The sequence below is a fragment of the Alligator mississippiensis genome, chromosome 1 (genome assembly GCF_030867095.1).
Source record: "Alligator mississippiensis isolate rAllMis1 chromosome 1, rAllMis1, whole genome shotgun sequence".
In the NCBI taxonomy this organism is placed as follows: domain Eukaryota; kingdom Metazoa; phylum Chordata; order Crocodylia; family Alligatoridae; genus Alligator; species Alligator mississippiensis.
Window position 1 is genome coordinate 60967853 of NC_081824.1, and position 22765 is coordinate 60990617.

Below are 22765 nucleotides of genomic sequence, written 5' to 3' on the forward strand. Positions count from 1 at the left end.
TGTTTCAAAAGCATGTAAGAGATGTAATAAACCTAAAACACTAATTTACATTGATTTCATTAATACTTGAGAGTCTGCCACTTATCAATGAGGTGTTAATGTATCCAGGATAAGTCCTCTCAATAGGTAGTGGAGCCATTTGGAGTAATTATGTCATTGCTTGAATACTCCTATTGACTTCACTGGGATTGTCTGAGGTGTAGGACACTAGTCTGTTGTGTGTGATGAGCAAGGGGCTTTTTAACTCAAGATGCAACCACTCCTATTTTTCACTGCGACCTTGACCATCACAATTTACTATGTACTTTGTAGCTTTTAGTTAAAAAGCTACAAAGCATTTTCAGAGAAAAGCTGAATCCTCTGGTTTTTAGCTGAGGTTGCTCTTTAATGTATGAAAAATATATAGACCTGAGTTTATTATTCCTAATGTCAGCTAAATTGCTTTTCTAGTCCTTTAATCCAAGGCATTAGAGTGGCTAGCCTTCTTCCCCGCTTAATCTGTCACAAACACTTTTCTTTGTGATAGTACAATATTTTTAAAGTCCATGCATATAAAAAGAATCTGTTATTAGTACATTTTAATATTCGTTATTATTTAATTATTGGTAACAGATATCTGGATGAATTCAGAAATGGAAACTTTACTATATAAGGGACAAAGGGCTGAAGTTTTTCTTGAATGTATATAAATAAAGCATTTTAGCTGCAGTTTCATGAGTAATTCCTATGATATCTAAATGATATAACCTTGATTCTCCAGTAGATTTTGTACTAGAAATGAACAAGGACCAACAGAGGCTTATTTAAATGATGGATGAAGTTGAAGTTAGCTCTTGCTTCCCCAATCATACCCTTCATCATTAATTGTCTTGTGTAATTAACAGTGGAGAACTTGGCAACTACCAAAGGATGTGGGATAAAAATTCATAAGTTTTTTAAAGAATCTCTGTGAAAAGGCATATTAAATTCCTCAAGGAAAGGCTGAATAAATGTGCAAAATAACACTGCTCTGACAGAGCCTTTACCCCCATGCTGCAGCTATTATAAAATGCTCCAGTACATGGAGGAGACCATAGTGTTCACTCTTTAACCTGAAAAAAATCGCCTTTTGCTGGTAAGCATTAGTTGGATATTAAGGGTCACATCCTACCCACTGATAACGGGCTTAGTGGCACTTTCCTCTCTCCCCACATCTCTGCCCTGTACAGATCCTCAGTGACTTTCATGTGCTACACTCCAAGAAACATTTTCTGTGAGGGTGATCCTCCATACTACATGAAGCAAGCTGATCACAGTTTCTGTGGTACAATTCAGTTTCATAATTGTGTACCAAGAAAGCAACACAGTAATTGAAGCATGTAAATGGATTCCAGGAAAAGAGCAGATATTGAACAGGAAACTGTTTGATGTAGTTACTGGCTGAGGTGGCTCACCTGGCAGCTTTGCTCTTTTGATTAGGGCTGCCTCAAGATCCTTTGTTTTTCACCAGTCAGCCATAGCTGGGCTATGTAGTTTGGGCTTTGACTCAGAGAATTAAAAGCCCAATTATGCTTCATGCCAGGACAGTGTAGAATGGATGCAATTCATTAGGTGGATGTTAAGTTATCTTTACACACAGAGTAATGAGTGCAGGATCAAGCCTACCAAGGCCACTTATGGCTGCATTTCAGCACCTTTGCAAATAAACAGCACTGCTATAACTCAGTAGAGCCACCAGGTGGCCCTGCATTCAATGATTGCCTGTAGTCTTTTCCTAAGCAAAGAAGACAGTGCAGCTTTCAATGCAAAACCAGACAGATCACAGGAAAAAGGAGTGTGCATGAGAAAATACTCCTCCAGCATCTGGGAAGTAATCATTGGCTGGTTTACCCAAGCAAATATTTAAAGTATTATTAAACATTTTACATATGAATAAGTAATAGTGTGGTGAGGTCTAAGGAGGAATTTGGGATGGCTGAATTACACAGGACTGACAAAGGCAGAATTATGCAGGTCACATCAAAGACGTTTCAGTTTCATCGGGGGTGGATTTGGGGTGGTATGCATAGCTTGCTCACTGCCTTAATGCTCTTGCATAATTCAGCCACCCAAAATTCATGCCAATAAAAGCCATATACCACAGCACATTATAGACAACTTTTAGAGGAGTTTTTTTAGACCTTCACTGGAACTTTGTGTTGTCCTTGGGCATGCCTTTAGTGTAGTGTTAGCTTGAGTTCTCTTTGCTCAGATTAACTCATTTTGAATTAGCTTAGCACAAGTCAGAGTAAAGAACTGCAAAATAGCACCAGACCTGCACAGAAGGATTGGAGTATCAGGAATGAGTAGCAGTATTACTATACTGCATGCCAAGAGCACTCAAGTTTCAGCCAAGCTCCCACAATAGACCAGCTAGTTTGAGTTAAGAGCACTACATAATATGAGCTAAAGATTTTTGCATTTTGACAAAGAGTCAGGTCACAGATGACATTTGAGTTACCATAAGTTAACACTGCAGTGGAACAAGCCCTTAGTTACCCATAGGTTCCCCCCTAAATCACCTCTACACCAATATATCTGAATGACCTAAAATAACTTTTTATATAACATTTCAACCACTCTGAAGCCTAAAAACTCTGGCTATCTTCAGAGAAAAAAGGAGTTCTGTACCTCATTGACAAGCTATGAATCACCCCTTTTTAATGGCCCAAGGCTCCATGTTTGTCATAGCTATTAAGGACCAGATTTACCTATGCACATCAACTATTTTGTACTGGTATAATGCTGTAAAGTTTCCATAAATCCAGTTTAGCCAGCTAAACTGTAAAAAAGCTTTCAATCTAGCAGCTAAGAACATAGCAGCCAAGTTATATTGGAGCAGGATAGGAAATATCTGAGCCAGTTCTGATGTGACAGTAGCACCTTGATCTTTAGTGATCCCTAGCTACATAAAAGCACCTTGAGGGGTTGTACTAGCTAGGAAAACCAGCTAAAATAGCCCTGGTTTTTCCCAACCCTCTTTACCCCTATATCATTTCTGATCCTATGCTAGGCAGAGGTCATTTCTAACTAAGGTTCCAATCCATAACATGCAAATGTGAGTGGATCTCAAAATCCAATTTCCCATTGCAATCTGGGATACACAGAATAGTGGTTTTCAATTTCTCTAGCTCATATTATTGACACTGACAGGTAAGAAGATGTGTACCCTACCCAAAAGAGACTAAACTGCTGTGTAGTCAGTCACCCTTCTTACTTTGTCCCGTGACCATCCATCAGAACAAAGATGCCCTCACTTGATGACCATGATCTCTGCATACATGTTATGAACCTTTCTCACCCAAGGAATCTTCCTTCTGCCTCGCTCCCTTCCCCAGCTCCTCTCTAGCTACTGAGCATTTCAAGCAGCAAAATTCCAGTCTTGCTGAGCAGTACACCTGGTAGGAAAAGAGAGATGGGAGAGGTCCCTGTTTCTAGCAGGTCAATATAATCTAGTATCATCACCTGAAACCAAAAAGATGAATAGGATAAACTGTACTCATTCCAGAAGCTTTGCTAAATCCAGCTAAAGAACTGGTATCAAGCTTACTTGTAGGATAATATGCAGTAGATAATATGCTAAAATATTCTTTTAAAGTAAAACAACCAAAGGCATTACCTGGTTGGGATCCTGAAGTCGACATTGCTGCCAAATTTATAAGCCACCTGTAAAGCTGTGGAGCCTACCACTCTCTGGATAACTCCTTGGGAGGCAGCTTTATCTATCTGGAACTGAGAAATCAGGTCATAACCTACAAAAACCAAACACACATATCCAGAATTTCCATTTGACCACTGAAGCATCACAAAGCTGAATATAGCCTGATCACTTCTAAAAAGCAGTCTTTTAACTTGTAAAATGAAGATTCTACTTGCCTGGCAAGTCATCTTGGCCAATCCTGATTGTTGGGCAGAGATCAGTCTTTTGGTTAGAAGCAAAGGTGACTGGAAATCCTGCAAAAAAGAGAAAACTTGTAATCCTTTTTCATCACTGCCTGAAATTCAAGTTGAGATCTGTGGCCTAAAATGATAGCATTTGCTAATAAAGGTTTTCAATTTATTAATATCACTTGACTTTGTTTATTTTTACATTTTTTCTTAAATCTTTAATGTATAAAGATGTCGTAATTCTTCCTGCTCCGACTCTACTTTTAAGAAGCAGCTGTCCCAGCAAAAAGAAGTTTGTGATATATGGAGGCACTGATTCATAAACTCTGGTGGTTTAGGCAAACTTAAATAAATGCTAGATAGCTGAATCCACATCATCCCTCATTAAGAGCAAACTCAGACAAATTTTATGCCAGCTAAGGTAGCTGTTGAGAAGTAATGCTATTGGCATCCCTTCCTCCCTCCTTGATATTCCAGGTATTCCCAACCTCATCTTTGCCATGTTTGATCACATAACAAGCCCTGGGGAAACATTGGGTGGGGGCCAGAGGGACTTACAGGCTCTTTTTATGAACATGAACAAGAGCGTAAAAGAAATTATCTTGGGAAGCTAAACACAGAGCTCAGTTTTTAAAATGCTATCTGTATAAAGGCATCACTGAAAGAAACCCCAGCCCCCAATCTTAAAGATGGAAAGCAGAAAAGTAAACATTTACTCAAAATCATTTAAGAGTTTTGCCCAAGCCCAGCACCAAGGCAATCTGGAAAATTTTAGTAGATTCTGGATAGGGAAGAAAGGGGTGTACAAGTTGAAAGGACATGCCTTCCCAGCCTACAGAGAGCCTCTTGTATTCTGCAAGGACTCAACCATAAAAGTGAGTTTCCTTCTCATAGCATAGACGTAAAGGAAATGGTGAGTTGACATTTTACACCTTAGAAATGGCCTTAGTCTATATTATTTAAACAGATATGTGGCTGACATCCAGTCATTTATCCTTCATGCCCTGCTAATAGAGTAGACCCAGTGTTCTGCCACATCTACTAGAAGAACATCTAACTAGAGGTGCAGAAGAATGCATCCCATACCTACCATCTATTTCCAGACTATGATCCTAACATTAGAAATGTGCTTATACCCTACTCTGCTTAGAAAGCAGGAAGATAAACCAGAATGACTGGGAAACCATGGAAAGAAATAAAGTGTAAAACCTAACTGATAACCCAAAATAACAGTCTCTTTCTCACATACACATTTATTTAGTTCCATAATTAAAAGAAGTTAGTAACTAAGTACAGAGTAAATTGTGATGGTCAAGGTCCCAGTGAAATACAATACAGATATAGGCTATACCCTTACTTGTTTGATGCTGAATGGTAGCTGACACCAAAGACCCCAGAAAACTACACATGTACAAGAAAGGTGGAAGATGCCTGTAAAAAAAAATTAAACATGAATTTACAGTTCCTGATAGATTCTGTGATCAACTTTCATCTCATGGTCATATACATTAAATACATAAAAACATGAATTAGAGATTTACTAGCACAGTTGGCAAGAAAACCTTTTTAGAGCAAAGCTTTTTATCTTTCTCAGTACAACAAAATGTGTCTATGATGTTGTCTCAGTTTCCACATCTTACATATAAAACTGTCATGAAAATAAATAGAGAAGACAGCTGGTAAAAACAATTTTAAATGCTCTAATTTGTTAACTACTGATCTCTTACAAGTGTCCCTTGTTCTCTTACCAGTTGCTTTTCATTTTCTCTGCTGGTTTTCTTCAGCTCTCTCATGTGAGTATTTGGGGGGTATACTTATGCCCTGTGATCTCCTATCATTAGCCCCCTCAAAGAAAGCAGGAAAAGATGAAGGCTGTATTCTTTCTCCCCATGCAGGGCTCTAGGAGAGAATGAGGCTCAGGCTGCTGGGACTGTTTTAATTCTGAGGAGAAAAGGAGGTGGGGGCTAGACAGACATCTGTGCCTTGATGGGGTTGAGGGCGGATCTCATGAACTAGCTGGGATATAAAAAAAGCCAAAGAGAGCAGAGAAAAGGCTGCAGTTTATGCCAGTCTCAGGGTAGGGATATATAAAGTCAGGAACATGATTTAAACAAAACCACCCATCCAGTAATAGGGTCTGCTGGGTGGGGGGAAACAGGTGAAAGAGAAAAATGCATTTAAGAGTCTTGAGGAAGCAGGTGACCATACAATAGTGTGTATATTTTCACTATTTGGATTTAGGAAAGGTCACAGTACACCTAAGTTTAGAAAGAAGAGCCTTTTACTTCTTACTGGTTCCCTGTTAGACTATCCTAGCTTGACCCCAGAGATGTAGCAAAGTCAGGCTTCTAAATAGAAATAATCATTTTAAAATCTATTTAATTGCTTAAACTCAGGTAGGAATACACCCTGGCCATGTCTGTATGAGATTCTGACTGCACAGTCATTACTGTGCAGTCACTTAGTGCTTGTTTGTACAAGTACTAAGTGACTGCACAGTAGCTGGAGTTACTGCGCAGTTGTGTCGCCAAACAGCTTTTTCATGGTGCTGACTGTGCAGTACCTCAAGACTACTGCACAATAGCATTGCATCAGGCTTTCTGCCACATGACACTGTCTCATGTAGACACGGCCATGCTCGTGTAGACTCGTGTCCTGCGCCATGCTGGAAAGCTGCTGCTTCCAAGCAGACTCTATTAATTGAGTCTGCTCTGCGCACAAACTGAGGCGGACTATGCTGTGCCACATGCAGTAGTATAAATGGTGAAATGTGCACCAGCACACAGAAAATGGTGGTGGTGCACTTTTGAATTAAAGCACCTATAATGTGTTTTAGTTCAAAAGCGTGCCACTGCCATTTTCTCACTGCTGACACACATTTCACCACTTATACAACTGAAAGTGTCACAGCACTGGGCGCATTTCAAAGCACCCAGCGCTGCAGCACTTACATGTGTAAAAATGTCCTGTGTAGCTAACAAGCCTGCAGGTCCTGGCTTATGAGCATGCTGTTCCTAGAGATAATTCATTTGATATGTTCTCAGACACATACATAAATGACATATGCCCCTGGAGGCTGTGGGGGGCATGGTGACTGCCCGCAGGTGACGGAAACGGTGGGCATGGCAGTGGCGAGTGGGGAGCTCCTGCAGGCAGCCACAGCAGCGTCAGCAACAGGGGTAGGGGGGGTGGTGGGCAGTGATGAGCAGTCAGCAACCACCTGCAGAGGCCACCGCCAATCTCAGGGGGGGCATATACACCCATGTGCACCCCCTACGCATTGCCAATAGACACATATAAACCCATTCAAATTTGCTTTTATACATGTAGAAAGTGAAAAAGATTAAAGTATATACGCACGAAACATCTGAGGAAAAGAAAGTGAGCAGCCAGAAGACTGGTGTTTACCGCTAATCAGAAAAAAATTGGTTGATTGGGGAAAGAAAGGTCTCATTTGACCAGTATATGGCGATATGACTTTTTCGTACTTTCATCAATATGGTCCCATGTTCATCAAATTATCAGTTTTCATTTAATTAAAAAGTATGTAGTTCCAAGCAAAATATATTTTAAAAAAATCAAGTGCCACCTACTGCCCGCCTCCCAAATCACAGCTTTTATCATGGCAATCCTAATAGCTTCAGTAAATGTATGGAGCCTGATAAAGAAAATAAAATGGGACACTATATACCAGTGCCTGGACTAGTTGCAAGCAGATATCATGTGTGTTGTGGAATGTGGCTTGTCCGGCTCTAAAAATTATACTTTGTTTGAAAAATGATGGCCACATGGCTTCTCCTTGGGGTCAGTAACAAATGACAATAGATCAACAGGCATGGCTATCCTGCTGCAAGGAGAAAAAGTGAGACATCTACAGCACAGGGAGATTACTGCAGGCGGCCATTACAGGCCACCTTTGAAACAAGGGGAGGGAAATTTGCCCCAGCAAGCAAATAAAAAGCCAGGTGTGCCTTTCTAGAGAACATGACTGTGGCAAAGGCCAGTACCCAGCCAGTGGTGATCATAAAATATTTCAATGACATCATCAAAGAGGGAGACAGAATAAGCAGAGGACAAAAGACAGGCTTGGGCAGATTCTCCAGGCTGTTGAGGAAGCTTGCCTGTGACCATAGCCTGATGGATGTGAGCAAGGGAGACCAAGGACCCAGGGAAAACTTCACCCAGGTGGACGCCACAGGACAAACAAGGTCACACATAGACTTCGTCTTCCTTCCTGCAGGGTGGACAGTAGTGAATGCCAAATCCACACCTGTCAAACAGATCACTGCCTCCTGACAGTGAAAGTAGAGATGGGAGGTAGCCTGAGAAGAGCAGACGTGCGTGGAAGTTGAATGTGAGCCTCCTGGATGATGAAAAGATTCAGGGGGAGTTCATAATGTGCTATGCAGGATGGAGGATCCTCAGAGCTGGGTACTGGAACCACACAGGGTGGTGGGCCAGTGTTAAAGACAGAGCGGGAGCCTTCTTCCAACAGGCCAGCAGGAGGTGAACTTTATTTTAGAGGAGGTACTATGAATGCCTAAATTGCAAGTTGCGGAGCCTGCACAAGCAGATAGCCTGGGGCTGGGATGTGAAGGACACCAAGTGGGAGATAAAAGCTCAGACTGGAGCCTGGTACAGGGAACAGGCCCAGAGCCTCTGAATGAAAGAGGGGAAACAGTGATCTGCTTACTTCAGCAGGTTAAAGAAAGCCAAGAGGGAAGCCATGACCAGCCTGGTAGACATAGTGGGAATGGAGCACCAGTTGAATGAAGGGATGCTAGGCATGGCGGCAGCCTTCTACCAGAATCTGTATACACATGCCCAGGGGACCCGGGGGCCTGCAGGAGGTCACCCAGGTCCTTGTGGAGGGAGGAGAACCAGAAGTTGATGGAGAAGTGGCCACTAGAGGAAGTCACCAAGACTTTCCACAGCTTCAAGAACAGTAAGACTCCTGGAGAAGATGGAGTTCAATGTCACCTTCTGGGACCAGGTAGGCCTGGACCTGCTGGAGGTATATAGAGAGCAGCTACAGGAGGGCCACGTGGGGGGTTGGGATGCATCAGGGCCTCATAACCCTTCTTTATAAGAAAGGATGAGGGTGGATTTGAAGAACTGGAAACTCATAACTTCAACTATAAACTGATGGCTAAAGTCTTGTCCAAGTGCTTTAAGTCTGTTATAGGTGCCTTGATGAGATCCTGGGATCAGCAAAGTGAAGATGCCTGTGGGAAGTGAGGCAGAAACAAGGTACATGGATAATCTCAATGTCCTGTGCAGTGACAAGTGGTCAGTGGAAAGAGTGTAACAACACACCCTGGTATATGGAGTGGCAGCAGGGGCCAAGCCTAACGTGAGCAAGAGTACCTGCCTGGTACTGGGCAAATTTGGGGACCTGCCAGCCCTGGGGGTCTCCATCCCCCGGGAGGGGATATAGAGCTTCAGGGTAGAGTTTGACCCAGAGCTGAACAGGCAGAAGACATGGGAAAAGACCCAAGCCAAAATTAAGTAGAGACTGAGACTTTGGAATATGGTCCACATGTCAATGAGGGGGTGCATGGTGCTCATCAGGGTGGTGTTGTTATCCGTGCTTCTGCACATCATGCTGGTCTTCCCTGACTCAGAGCAAGTCATCTAACCTGCTCATGTACAGAGTGCACTGAAGCAGTTTTCTTCATGTCTGTGATGGGTAAAAGAGATGGTGACAGGCATGTGGGCATGCAGGTGCATGATTGTAGCTATTGTAACCTGGATGATACTTAGATTCTATACCTGAAAAATTATAATTTATAAATTTTCCATGCATAGAATCTAATTATTGGGAGATCATCTTATAATCAGGGTCATCTTCTATTTGAGTAGATATGGTATTTTCCATTTATCCCAAAGAAAAAGTGGAGTGGGCACAAAACACACACATTTACTTTGAAAATGTTGTTCTCTGTTATAAAGTGGCTCTAAGTAAAGAAACTCCAGTGTACCTGTCATGAGCCTGCTACCACTGCCAATTTCACTCCAGATTGGCCATTTACACCATATAAACTACCTTTCCTGCCATCTAATGGCTGGGTGCTGAAATAGCATCTATTTATCTATTTCAAAAACCCTATAGGTGCCTATAACAGGGAATTCTGGCCCTGTTACTGGGCACTGGTGCAGCCCGTATAAGGGCAGAGTCTTTATAACACAGACAACCAGCAGAGCAGGGGTTAAAGGACAGTGAGGTCAGCTGACTGGGACCTCACATGACCATATGAGGACTCAGGAAACAGCTGTATAAGTCCTAAGATCAAGCCAGTCAAGGAGGCGAGCCCTGAGAGTCATGGAGTGCGGAGCTCCTGTCAGCAGAATGGCGGGGCGCCTAAATCTAAAAGGAGGCTGGAAGAAAGCAGCTCTTCAGGACTGGGAGCAACAAAGAGCTACCTGGTAGGGTGGGGAGGGGAAGGAAAAAGGGAGAGGGAGAGAGAGAGAGAGAGAGAGAGAGAGAGAGACTTGTTAAGCAGGCAAGTAGCCTTCATTTTTTATGTTAATACCGGTGGCTTGGGTTTGAGACTAGAGGGGTAGCTTGGAGTTCCCATTAATGACCTTGGGGCACATGATTTTTTTGAGCCCTGCTGGAGGCAGATTCAAGGCAGAGTGGAAACTGGGGCCCAGAAGCTAGGCCTAGAGCAGGGAGCCTGGGCTGCGGGACCAGACAGAGTACAGGAGTGGAAACCTTGAAAGCTAAAACCCCAACAAAGGAAGGAAGGCCTAGAGTGGCCTGGAAATGAAGAGACAAGTGTCCTACCCAATTGGTCACTCAAAGTCTGTGAGGCATGGGGCATAGTGTAGGGAAGGTATGGAGACATGCAATTAGCCCTTAAGGCAAGGGACCACAACCACCAAGTGTTCCTTAGAGCAAGACCAGCTCTGGGAAGCTCTGGAAGCAGCCTCCCTTTTATAACCATTAAATACATCAAAATGTGGCAGGCAAGTGAAAGGGAGATTGTTCGCAGAGTGAGCAGGTCAAAAAGAGAATTTTGTGGGCCTCTGGGGGCTTATGGCCACCCCTGGGGATGGTCCCCTGTTAGAGTGCCAATCAAGTAAAACCAGAAATTCAGCATCTTTAATCTGGATGGGAGTTTACACTTGTGTTAGTTTAAATTTAAGCATGTCTCTTAACTGTTTTCCAAGATCAGAATTTCTAAATCTGTGGTTAATCCTATGAGACTATTCACACGCTTAATTTGTTGACTGGGTGGGAGCATTAGAAAACAGCTTGGGTCATTTATCTTCTCCTAACTAAAGAATAAATTTATTATACAGTAAAGTCTAGAGTAAATTACTCCAGAGTAAACCTGGAGTATGTCCATACACAAAGTTACCGACATGGGAATTCAAATTTTGTGGAGGGACCTGAATTTCTTTTTTATTCTCTGTGGCAGTGAAGTGCCTCCACAGGCTCTTGAGGGAGAAAGAAGAGAGCCCACGGACCCCAGACCCCAAGAGCAAGTCCCCAGAGGGGTGTACATACCTCCTGGAGAGCAGCGGGAGCAGGAGCCACATTTGCGGCTGCAGCCGCACAAACTGGCATTACGCCGGCTGTGGCATCAGCTGTTCCCGGTGAGGGGAACAGCTGAGCCAATCCCAGTGGCCATATCAGCCGCTGCGGGAAGATTTAAAAATGCCGGTGGAGCGGAGAAAGAGGGAGAGCTGGAGAGAGAGAGCATGGGCTGGCAGCTCGTGAGGTGAGCTCTGGCATGGGAAGGAGAGGACCCAGCCTGCGGGACTCCAGCAGGCAGCCCAGGGAAGAGTTTTAAGCCTTCTGCAGGAGGCAGAGCAGGAGGCAGACAAGGAGTGCAAGTAGAGGCACTCTCTCAGCCACCTGAAGCAGCTTACACTCAGGATGCAAGGGAGCTCCTTGCTTGTGGTAGGGGAGAGGAAACAGCTGAGGGTCTGAGAGGGAGCTGGAATAAGGGGGATAACCCTGTAGCTCCTCCTGACTTGGAGGAATATTTTCTTTAAAAGGAAAAAAAAAGAAATCTCTCCAAGAAGGGAGAGTGACTGGAACCTGGAGAACCGGTCTGAGTCCGTCATATGAGGCCAGGAGATATCTGTAACGCATCACCCAACGGCTGGCGTGTGCATGGGGTGTGGGGGAGGCGGAGCCCCGTGGAACACCGCGTCAGACGACTGTGAGTACCACCATCTATCAGGAGGCCCATCCGAGATAAGATCTCCACTGCAGACCCCTCTTAAAGTGCGTTTAACATCCAAGTCATGGCAGGCGAGCTGAGGGGAGGGGCAACACCCCAATAGACTGGGCGGCGAGAGGGGCGCAAGACCCAAGGTGGTACATTGGCCGGGAACTATTCTTATACGGCATTAACGGGACAGTGTTCCCAACCCGGGATTAAACAGGGATGCAGCAGCCAGTACTAGTGCACGCAGAGCTGCTTATGCAGGCGATCCAGGCCATAGGGCAAGTGCTGGAAGTGCAGCAACTACAGGGCGCACACCAGCAAGAGTGGATGCAGCGAAATGCTGCTCTATTTAAAATGCCCCGGATGACTAAGGAGGATGATCCCAAAGCTTATATTGAAGCATTTGAGAGGACAGCTATCCAGATGGTGTTGGACTGTGGTCAGTGGGGCCACCACCTAGGGGCGCTGGTGATAGATCAGGCTCAAGCCACCTACCGAGCTCTATCAAGGGAGGAAGCCTGAGATTACGTGACAGTCAAGGCAGCAATCCTCTACAGGCTTGAGATTTCACCAGAAAGTCACAGGCAGGCGTTCAGAGCCTGAAAGACCAAGGAGGCTAAGCCACTTAATAAATGGTTGCCAGCCGGCAAGTTCGACTGGGAGGGCGTTATGGACCAGATCCTACTAGAACAGTTCATATGGGATTTGGAGGAAGACACCCAGAGATGGCTACGGAGACACCAGCCACAAACTAGTGAAGAGATGCTCCTCTTGGCTGAGGCCTTTGCAAATTCGGAAAGGGAGAGAGGATACGGGCAAGGCTCCCAAGGCCCAAAAAAGGGACAGCCAAGTGAAGGGGAGAGGCGGACGGGCCCGAGATGAGGACCACCAAAAGGGGTGGTGTGCTATCGCTGTGGGCAGACAGGACACATCTCCCGCAAATGTGGGATGGGCCTGAGCGAATTGAGTTGCACACCGACAGGATATCCTCCCTCCTGCGATAGAGGCAAAGAGGTGGAGAGAGGGGAGCCTATGGATTGCAGTTTTGGGTCCGCAACCCAAGACGGAGGATGGAACCGACCCGTAGTAACCACATGGATCGGAGACAGGGCAGTCAAGGCCACATTGGACACGGGGTGTTCCCAGTCCCTACTTCGGGCAGACCTCACTCCGCAGACAGGACAGAAGAGTGTGGGATCCCTGACGATGGCCTGTATATTAGGGGGAGAGATGCGGTTCCAGACTTGTTATGTGCCGTTCCGGGTGATGGAGTTTAGCGGAGGGCTATGAGTCGGAATTGCCCCAACCCTGGCTTGTGAGATGATCCTAGGCCGAGAATGGGGGCCATTCTACACAGTCCTTGAGCAAGTGAGGGCAACGGAAGAAGAAAGGAACAGGATCAGGAGGGGAGAGGGATGGGCCAGTGAGGGCCCGGCCCGTCGGGATGAAATAACATCAGGCAGCATAGACCTAGAACAGCTCATGAGCGCGGCCCAATTCCGTAGAGCTCAAAATGAAGACCCGGAACTCCAGCGGCTGTGGGACACAGACCCTGGGGAAGGATCCTCATGGAGTCATCCCGGCTTTGAGATAATAGGGGGGTTATTATATCGGGTACAACGGCGTGAGGAGGGTACCATGCAAGGGAGGCAGTTAGTGGTCCCGTCCTCACTTTGCCGAGCAGTGTGGGGATTGGCCCATGACTCGCCCATGGGTGGCCATTTGGGACGCAACAAGACCCGGGCTAGGCTGGCCCAAGAATTCTTTTGGCCTCGTCTCCAAGAGGACGTGGAAAGGTGGGGGGCCACGTGCCCAGAGTGTCAGAGGGCACAAGAATGGAAACCCCCAAGGGCACCCCTGAATCCCATGCCAATAATAGAGACACCATTCTCGCGGGTCATCCTAGACATAGTAGGACCCCTCCCAAGGTCCCGTAATGGATATCAATATATCCTGGTGATGGTAGATTATGCCACCCGGTTCCTGGAAGCTGTGCCCCTGAGATCTATAACAGCCACTCGGGTGGTGGAAGAGCAACTCAAATGGATAGCACGGGTGGGCATACCGCGGGGAATACTCACAGACCAGGGGACGAACTTTATGTCTGGGGTGATGAAACCCTTGGCATCACCCAGCTAAAGACCTCGGTCTATCATCCCCAAACTAATGGTCTTGTGGAAAGATTAAATGGGACCATCAAGCGGCTGCTCAGACGGTGCTCCTAGGAAGACCCCCAGAGGTGGGATACCATCTTGACCCCCTTGTTGTTTGCCCTGGTGGACACACCTCAAGAGTCAACCCAGTACTCTCCATTTCAGCTGGTGTATGGCCATGGTCCCTGGGGACTGCTACAAATCGTAAGGGAAGAATGGGAGAGGCCGATGGGATTGGGGGTATCAGTGGAAAGGTACCGAAAAGAGTTGCAAGACCGAATCACCAGGGCCCAACGGGCCGCCAGTCGAAACCTGAGGAGCGCCCAAGGGATACAGGAGAGGCGCTACAATGAGAAGACAAGAACATGGACGTTCCAGCCGGGAGACAGAGTTCTGGTATTGCTGCCAACCTCCTCAAGCAAACAGCTGGCAATGTGGCAGGACCCGTTTACCGTGGTGAGACAAGTAGGGCCAGTGGATTATGAATTACTTAAACCGGGTCACCGCAGTGAACGCCAGATTTACCATGTGAATCTGCTCAAGGAGTGGAAGACTCCTCAGGGCTGGATGGTACTAGAAGATGATACAAGGGAAGACCTGGGACCACCTTGCCCCGGGTTAGGGGGATCCCCGGAGGAGGGGTCAGTACAAATGGGCAAGGAGCTGGACAACCAACAACAGCAAGAGTTATTAGCCTTAATAGAAGAGTTTAGGGTGGTGTTCCAAGAGGTCCTGGGATGGGTAACGGGAGTAGAACATGAGTTCAGGACACCTCAGGGGGCCCTGGTTAGGGAGAGATGGAGGTCAATACCTCAAAGGGGGCAACAGGAAATAAGACAGGAGGTCATGAAGATGTAAGAACAGGGGATTATACGACCATCCTGCAGTCCTTGGCGGAGTCCCATAGTTCCCGTGGTCAAGCAAGATGAGTCACTGCGCATATGTATAGACTATAGAAAGCTTAATGCCCTGACCACATTTGATGCCTTTCCGATGCCCCATGTCACTCACCTCATTGAGAAAATCGGCGAAGCACAGTATATAACTACGCTTGATTTGGCAAAGGGGTATTGGCAAATCCCAATGCGCTCCACGGATTGTGCCAAAACAGCCTTCGGGACCCCGTGGGGCTTATTCGAGTTCACACAGATGCCCTTTGGCCTCAACGGCGCGGCTGTGACGTTCCAAAGGTTGATGGACAACTTATTAGCACCACATGCAGCATACGCGGCGGCGTACATTGATGACATCATTATATTTTCCGCTAGCTGGCAACAACACCTTAAGGCCCTCAGAGCTGTCCTGGGAGAACTCCGAGCAGCAGGGCTGACCGCCAACCCAAAGAAATGTAAGCTAGCGGGAAAAGAAACAGCATACCTGGGATTTCGAGTAGGCCAAGGGACAATTCAGCCCCTCACAGATAAGATCGAGGCTATAAGGCAATTCCAAGAACCGCAAACCCACAAACAACTGCATTCCTTCTTGGGATTCATTAACTATTATCGGCGATTTATACCCTGCTTCGCAATTCTCTCCACACCACTTACAGACGCATTCGATGGGAGATCTGTAGCACCGCTGAAATGGACACCACAGATGCGGAAGAGCTTCCAAGACTTGAAAGAGGCAATGCACCATGACGTTATTGTGCACACACCTAACTTTAATGCCCCTTTTGTTTTACAGACGGATGCATCAGGACAGGCTCTGGGAGCAGTGTTACACCAAAAACACGGGCAAGAAGAGCGCCCAATCGCATTTGCCAGCAGAAAACTCAGCCGCGCGTAAACCAGGTATGCCACCATTGAGAGGGAGTGTCTGGCAATACACTGGGCAATAGAATACTTTAAGTACTACCTAATGGGGAGGGAATTTGTGGTAGTGACAGACCACGCCCACTACAGTTGTTGACACAGAAACAGAGCATGAACGCCAGGATCACCAGCTGGGCTTTGGCATTGCAGCCATTCAAGTTCACGGTGGTACACCGTCCAGGCAAAGATAACTTTGGGGCTGACTTTTTGTCCAGATGGGGAGGTGCGGACAACCCAGAGGAAGGTTCAGGTCACATCCCTGGGGAGGAGCAGCAGGTGGTACATGCCGTCACACAAGAAAACCAGATGCCACGAGGCAACTTAAGGGGGGAGGTCTGTGGCGGCAAGGTGCCCCCACAGGCTCTCGAGGGAGAGAGAAGAGAGCCCACGGACCCCAGACCCCGAGAGCAAGCCCCCAGAGGGGCGTACGTACCTCCTGGAGAGCAGCGGGAGCAGGAACCGCGTTCGCGGCCGCAGCCACGTGAACTGGCATTACGCCGGCTGTGGCATCAGCTGTTCCCAGCAAGGGGAACAGCTGAGCCAATCCCAGTGGCCATATCGGCCACTGCGGGAAAATTTAAAAACGCCGGTGGAGCAGGGAGAGAAGGAGAGCTGGAGAGAGAGAGCATGGGCTGGCAGCTTGTGAGGTGAGCTCTGGCACAGGAAGGAGAGGACCCAGCCTGCGGTACTCCAGCAGGCAGCCCAGGGAAGAGCTTTAAGCCTTCTGCAGGAGGCAGAGCAGGAGGCAGACAAGGAGTGCAAGCAGAGGCACTCTCTCAGCCACCTGAAGTGGCTTACACTCAGGATGCAAGGGAGCTCCTTGCTTGTGGTAGGGGAGAGGAAACAGCTGAGGATCCAAGAGGGACCTGGAATAAGGGGGATAACCCTGCAGCTTCTCCTGACTCGGAGGAATATTTTCTATAAAAAGAAAAAAAAAAAGAAATCTCTCCAAGAAGGGAGGGAGAGCGACCAGAACCTGGAGAACCGGTCTGAGTCCGTCATATGAGGCCAGGAGACATCTGTAACGCATCACCCAGTGGCTGGCATGTGGACGGGGTGTAGGGAAGGTGGAGCCCCGTGGAACACCGCGTCGGACAACCGTGAGTACCACCATCTATCCGAGATAAGATCTCCACTGTAGACCCCTCTTAAAGTGCATTTAACATCCAAGTCGTGGCAGGAGAGTTGAGGGGAGGGGCAACACCCTGACAGACTGGGCAGCGAGAGGGGCTCAAGCCCCACATTCTCCCCTCCAAATTACTCTCACCATCTCTTCCCCATACACTATGACCTAGCTACAAAAGAAAAAAAGTCTTTAATGTTACATATATCATTTTCCCTGTCTCTCTTTTGACTTTAACTGGAGCAGTATCGGACCCCTACTGGAATCAGTCATAACTTTATTTGAATTTAGTAAATGTATTCCTTCTTACCCCAGATTATATTTGGCTCTCCATGTTCTGATTGTTAGATAATGGCTATATATGAGTTGAGGAACTGCATTTCCGAAAGTTCTTTTCATTGATACTCATTATAAGAGTTAAGATACACTGGACTTACAACTGATTTCATTTGCATCAGTGGCAAAACTTGCACCAACGTCAATCACTTCTTATTTCACCAATAACAAATAATTAAACAAACATCTAGAAACGTGGGAGAATTGAACTGACAATGACACTATAATCCTTGTCAGGCTCTGACACATCATTAAAATTTAACAAATACTCTTATTATCCAATAAGTTACTACTTTCATCTTCACAAAAAAAAACACTTTTGTGTCCAGTTATATGAATTTTCATAGATTTCATAGATTTCATAGACATTAGGGCTGGAAGGGACCTCGGAAGATCATCGAGTCCAGCCCCCTGCCCAAAGGGCAGGAAGTCAGCTGGGGTCATAGGATCCAGTTTGCTCTTGAAGGTGTTCAATGTAGGCGCTTGAACCACCTCTGGTGGCAGGCTGTTCCAGACCTTGGGGACTCGAACAGTAAAGAAATTCTTCCTTATGTCCAGCCTGAAATGGTCTTGTAGTAGTTTATGACCATTCGACCTAGTCATCATCCCTTGGGGCACTCTGGTGAACAAACGTTCCCCCAGATACTGGTGGTCACCCCGATGAACTTGTAGGTGGCCATCAGATCACCCCTGAGCTTGCGCTTTTCCAGGCTAAAGAGCCCCAGGGCTCTCAGCCTGTCATCGTAGGGTCTGCTTCCCTGACCTCTGATCATGCGCGTGGCTCTTCTCTGGACTCTCTCAAGCTTCTCCACATCCTTTTTGAATTGTGGAGCCCCAAACTGGACGCAGTACTCCAGCTGCAGCCTCACTAAGGCCGAGTACAAGGGGAGAATGATGTCCCGGGATTTGCTTGAGAAGCATCTATGGATGCAAGCCAGCGTTTTGGTCGCTTTACTAGCCGCAGCATCGTACTGCAGGCTCATGTTCATCTTGTGGTCAATGATGACCCCCAAGTCTCTTTCTTCCTTAGTGCTACCCAACATAGCACTGCCGAGCCTATAAGGATGCTGCGGGTTTTTCTTCCCAAGGTGGAAAACCTTGCATTTATTGGCGTTGAAAACTATCAGATTCTCGTCTGCCCACTTGCTGAGCCTGTCCAGGTCAGCCTGGATCACCTGCCTGTCTTCTGGTGTGGATGCTTTGCCCCAAAGTTTGGTGTCATCGGCAAACTTGGCCAGTCCACTTCTGACTCCAGTGTCCACATCATTAATGAAGATGTTGAACAATATGGGTCCAAGGACAGAGCCTTGGGGGACCCCACTGGTCACAGGACACCATGATGACTGAGTTCCATCAATTACTACCCTCTGGGTCCGACCCCAGAGCCAATTTTCCAGCCAGTGGATCGTGGAGGACCCAAGGCAACAATTGGTCAGTTTCTCCAAGAGGTGATCATGGGAAACCAGATCGAAGGCTTTTTTGAAGTCAAGATATATGACATCAATCTCTTCTCCCTTGTCCAGGTGATAGGTCACCTGGTCATAGAAGGAAATGAGATTGGTCAAGCAAGACCTACCCACAACAAACCCGTGCTGGCTATCCCTTAAGATGTTGGCGTTGGCCAGTCCATTAAGGATGGCCTCTTTAATAAACTTTTCTAAGATCTTCCCCGGGATAGAAGTCAGGCTAATGGGCCTATAGTTAGCCAGATCCACTTTCCTCCCTTTCTTGAAGATAGGCACCACATTGGCCTTCTTCCAGTCTTCGGGCACTATACCAGAGTGCCAAGAGTTTTCAAAGATCCGTGCTAGAGCCTGGGCTATGATGCTCGCCAGCTCCTTGAATACCCTGGGGTGAAGATTGTCAGGGCCGGCTGACTTGAACGTATCCAGCTTCTCAAGATGTTCCTTCACGAAGTCAGCATTAATGGAGGGCAGGGGATCACCCTCACCCGGACTTCCGTGTCCCGTAGCGGGCATGGGCGTCCCATGGGACTGATGAAAGACTGACGCAAAGTACCTATTTAATAGGTTGGCTTTTTCCTGGGCGTCAGTTGTCAGTTGCCCCATCTGGTTCAGCAGGGGTCCAATGTTGCCCCTGCTTTTCCTCCAGCTCCCCACATATCTGAAAAAGGATTTTTTATTGTCCTTGCTGCTCAAAGCTAGTTGGAGTTCAGTTGCAGCCTTGACTTTCCTGGTATGCTCTTTACAGGACCAGACCAGCGCAGAATAATCCTCCTTGGAGGTAACTCCCATCCTCCATCCTTTGTAGGCCTTTCTTTTTAGCCTCAGGAGGTCTGCTAGGTCCCTGGAGAGCCAGGGGGGCTGCTGTGCCCTCTTGCTGCCTTTCCTCCGAGATGGAATAGACTTAGCTTGTGCATTGAGGATCGCTCCCTTGAGGAGCAACCACTGTTCTTGAACTCCCCTCTCCCTGTGGTCATGGTCCCTTAGGGCCTCACTGACAAGCCTCCTGAGCTTGTCAAAGTCGGCTTTCCTGAAGTCAAGGACTTCCGTGTTGCTGACTGATTTGCCAGCTTTTCGGCGGATGGTGAAGGTGATCAGCTCATGGTCGCTGTCACCCAGCTTCCCATCAATCACTAGGTCACCGACTAGGTCATCCCCAGTAGCCAGTACCAGGTTGAGCAGCGCTTTGCCTCTCATTGGCCCATAGACTTCTTGAGTCAGGTAGAGGTCATCCACGCATGAGAGGAAGCTTTGCGACCACTCAGATTTTTCTGAGTGATCCTCCCACGAGATGTCCAGGTAGCTGAAGTCACCCATGACAACCATGGTCCTGGAGCATGCTGCCTCAGCCAGTTCCCGGGAAAACTCCTGGTCAAGCTCAGGACTTTGGGTGGGAGGTCTGTAGTAGACTCCCACCATTGTGTCCCCTGTGCCGTGTTCCCCACAGATTTTAACCCAGAGGGTCTCCAGTCATCCACCCTGGTTGCCAATATCGGCTTGCAGGGACGTGTAGCTTTCCTTAACATAGAGAGCTACACCCCCGCCCCTTTTCTCTACACGATCCCTCCTGTACAGGGTATAGCCATCTATACCCATGGTCCAGTCATGGGTGGGGTCCCACCAGGTCTCCGTTATCCCTATGACATCATAATTATTTGCATTGAGCAGGAGGATGAGCTCCTCCTGCTTATTCCCCAAGCTCCTGGCATTTGTGTACAGGCAGGTAAGTGCCCCCTGGGGGGCTCCTTCCTTGCCCACAAATTTTACCAGGGCTGGGGGTGGGATTTTGGCAGAGGGAGAAAAGTTACTTTTCTCTCCTAGATGTCAGGTTCCAATTTATGTAAAGATTAGATATCATCTCTCTAGAACCCTTCACTCAGAAAAAACCAACACAGAAACCTATAGGATCACATTCTGATCTCTTTAACACAGGTGTCTATCTGATGTAACTTCATTGAAGGGTCACCAAAATCAGCCTGTGAATTCTATTTCCTCCAAAAAGTAGTTGTGAAAAAACCAAAGTTATCTGAAAGAGCAAAGTAAAGAAATATATAAATTATAGTCAATTTAACAGATAACATTCCTGCCTATCCTTCTGGTCTGAACAGGTCCCTTTGAGGATGGGGCTTGCAGTTGCTATGCCTTTAAATTAAAGTCTTGATTGTGATATCTTTCCCACTTTCATTTAATTCCAGGTCAGAAGATGTGTACTTTAGCTCCAGGGGTAGGTACCAGGCAGTGATTATGCCCTAGCCTTACAATCAGCAATTCCAATTATCTTAAACTGAGCAAATTTTATTTTCTAGAGAAATTACAGAGAAAAATCAAAGGAAAATGCTAAGAAGAAAATAATCAAACTCACGCTAAGATTAAAACAAATACAGCTAGGTTTCAGCAAAGGGTTGAAGTCTGATCTCGTGCATACTTCTTCTATATGAGCATAAATCTATTGATGTCAGTGAATTTGCTGATTGACACCAATGTAAGTGAGGTCAGGAGCACATGTAAAACATGATTATATGATAGTGTATGTGATGCGTATAAAGTGCAGCAATTGCTCCGTAAAAATACTCAAAAATGATCAGATTCCATCAATTAAGTGTTGGTCCCAAAATTCACAATATCCCAAACCTAACTTCTGCACATGAATTTTTAAAATACTTGCACATGTGTTCTATGACATTTAAAAATGTCTCCATGGATTTCTGTCTGCCTCGATCTTTCCCTTGCTTATTTTGCTGCCCCCAGCCTCTCAAACTATGTTGTATGTGAGTATTCCCCAGGCATGACAAAGCGTCAGTCCTGACAACTAAAAAACATATTCTTCAAAGTTCTAACAGAAGTAGGAAAATAAAATATGTTCTAAACTCATTCAGGGTCATTTGAAAACACACTCATTATCTGATCTCACATTGCAGTTTTTATAACCAGGGCCCTTTGTACTCCTTCAAACAGTGGAACTCAGTTCCATGATAGCAGCCGTTAAAGGCTGCAGCAACACTAATTTATTTTACTGTCATTAAATCCTCCTTCAGTCAAAGACTGTTCTCATTCAAGCAAGTAGAAATATTCTTATTGACTTAAATGGAGTCAGGATTTCACCCATAATTGCTATCCCTTCTCCTTATGCAAACATACTATAATGGCTCGTAGTTAAAAATAATCACTGAAGTAAAATTAGTGCATGGTTATTTCTGACAGCGATTATGTTTGAAGATGGATCTCCTACAACTCTCCCCACAAGGCCTGCCCCACCCTCAGCCTTGTCTGTCACAGGTTTTTTCCTCGTGGCATGCTTCCTTCCCACACTGCTCCCACTAAGGCACCAGGAAAAATTGTATTATATTCACAATCCCTGGGCCTCTGATGTGTCTGTATTCTCCAGGGAGCTTAGCCAGCATCCCACAGTCTCTGGCTGTGATCTGGCTCCCTGATTCTCTACTGCCCACTTCCATGGGTCAGTGGAGGAAAGCAGCACTTCACCCAGTTAATAGCACCTTGGGTGCATACAGACATTCAGGGGAGTTAGGGGGAAGCTAGATCACATTTAAAATGGCCACCCAATCTAACTTAGTTCATCCAGGTGTGGACCTTACACTTAGATACCTAGCTAGGTCAGTCTAAGTACAAACCGTACAGAAGTTCCAGGAAAGTTAGACTGGTCTAAAAATGGCCAACCCCAACTAAGTTAACACTACCTCTGAGGTAATCTAATTTAGATCAGGTTGGCCATTTTTAGATATATCTAACTCGCCCAAACTTCTATACAGTTCCCAGCACAGCCCCA

At 46.3% G+C, this 22765-nt stretch overlaps 1 protein-coding gene across 1 annotated transcript in view; it reads right to left on the minus strand.

The window, feature by feature from the left end:
- COL9A1 (collagen type IX alpha 1 chain) overlaps positions 1 to 5736 on the minus strand; it is a 97399-nt gene extending 91663 nt beyond the window's left edge. Inside the window, exons 1-4 of the mRNA XM_006263154.4 lie at positions 5655 to 5736; positions 5264 to 5337; positions 3895 to 3972; positions 3638 to 3770 (exon numbers count right to left, since the gene is read on the minus strand). Coding sequence (XP_006263216.2) covers positions 3638 to 3770; positions 3895 to 3972; positions 5264 to 5337; positions 5655 to 5668 — 299 coding nt within the window. The 5' untranslated portion in view covers positions 5669 to 5736. The remainder of the gene's footprint in view (positions 1 to 3637; positions 3771 to 3894; positions 3973 to 5263; positions 5338 to 5654) is intronic.
- Between the last annotated feature and the right edge of the window lie 17029 nt (positions 5737 to 22765).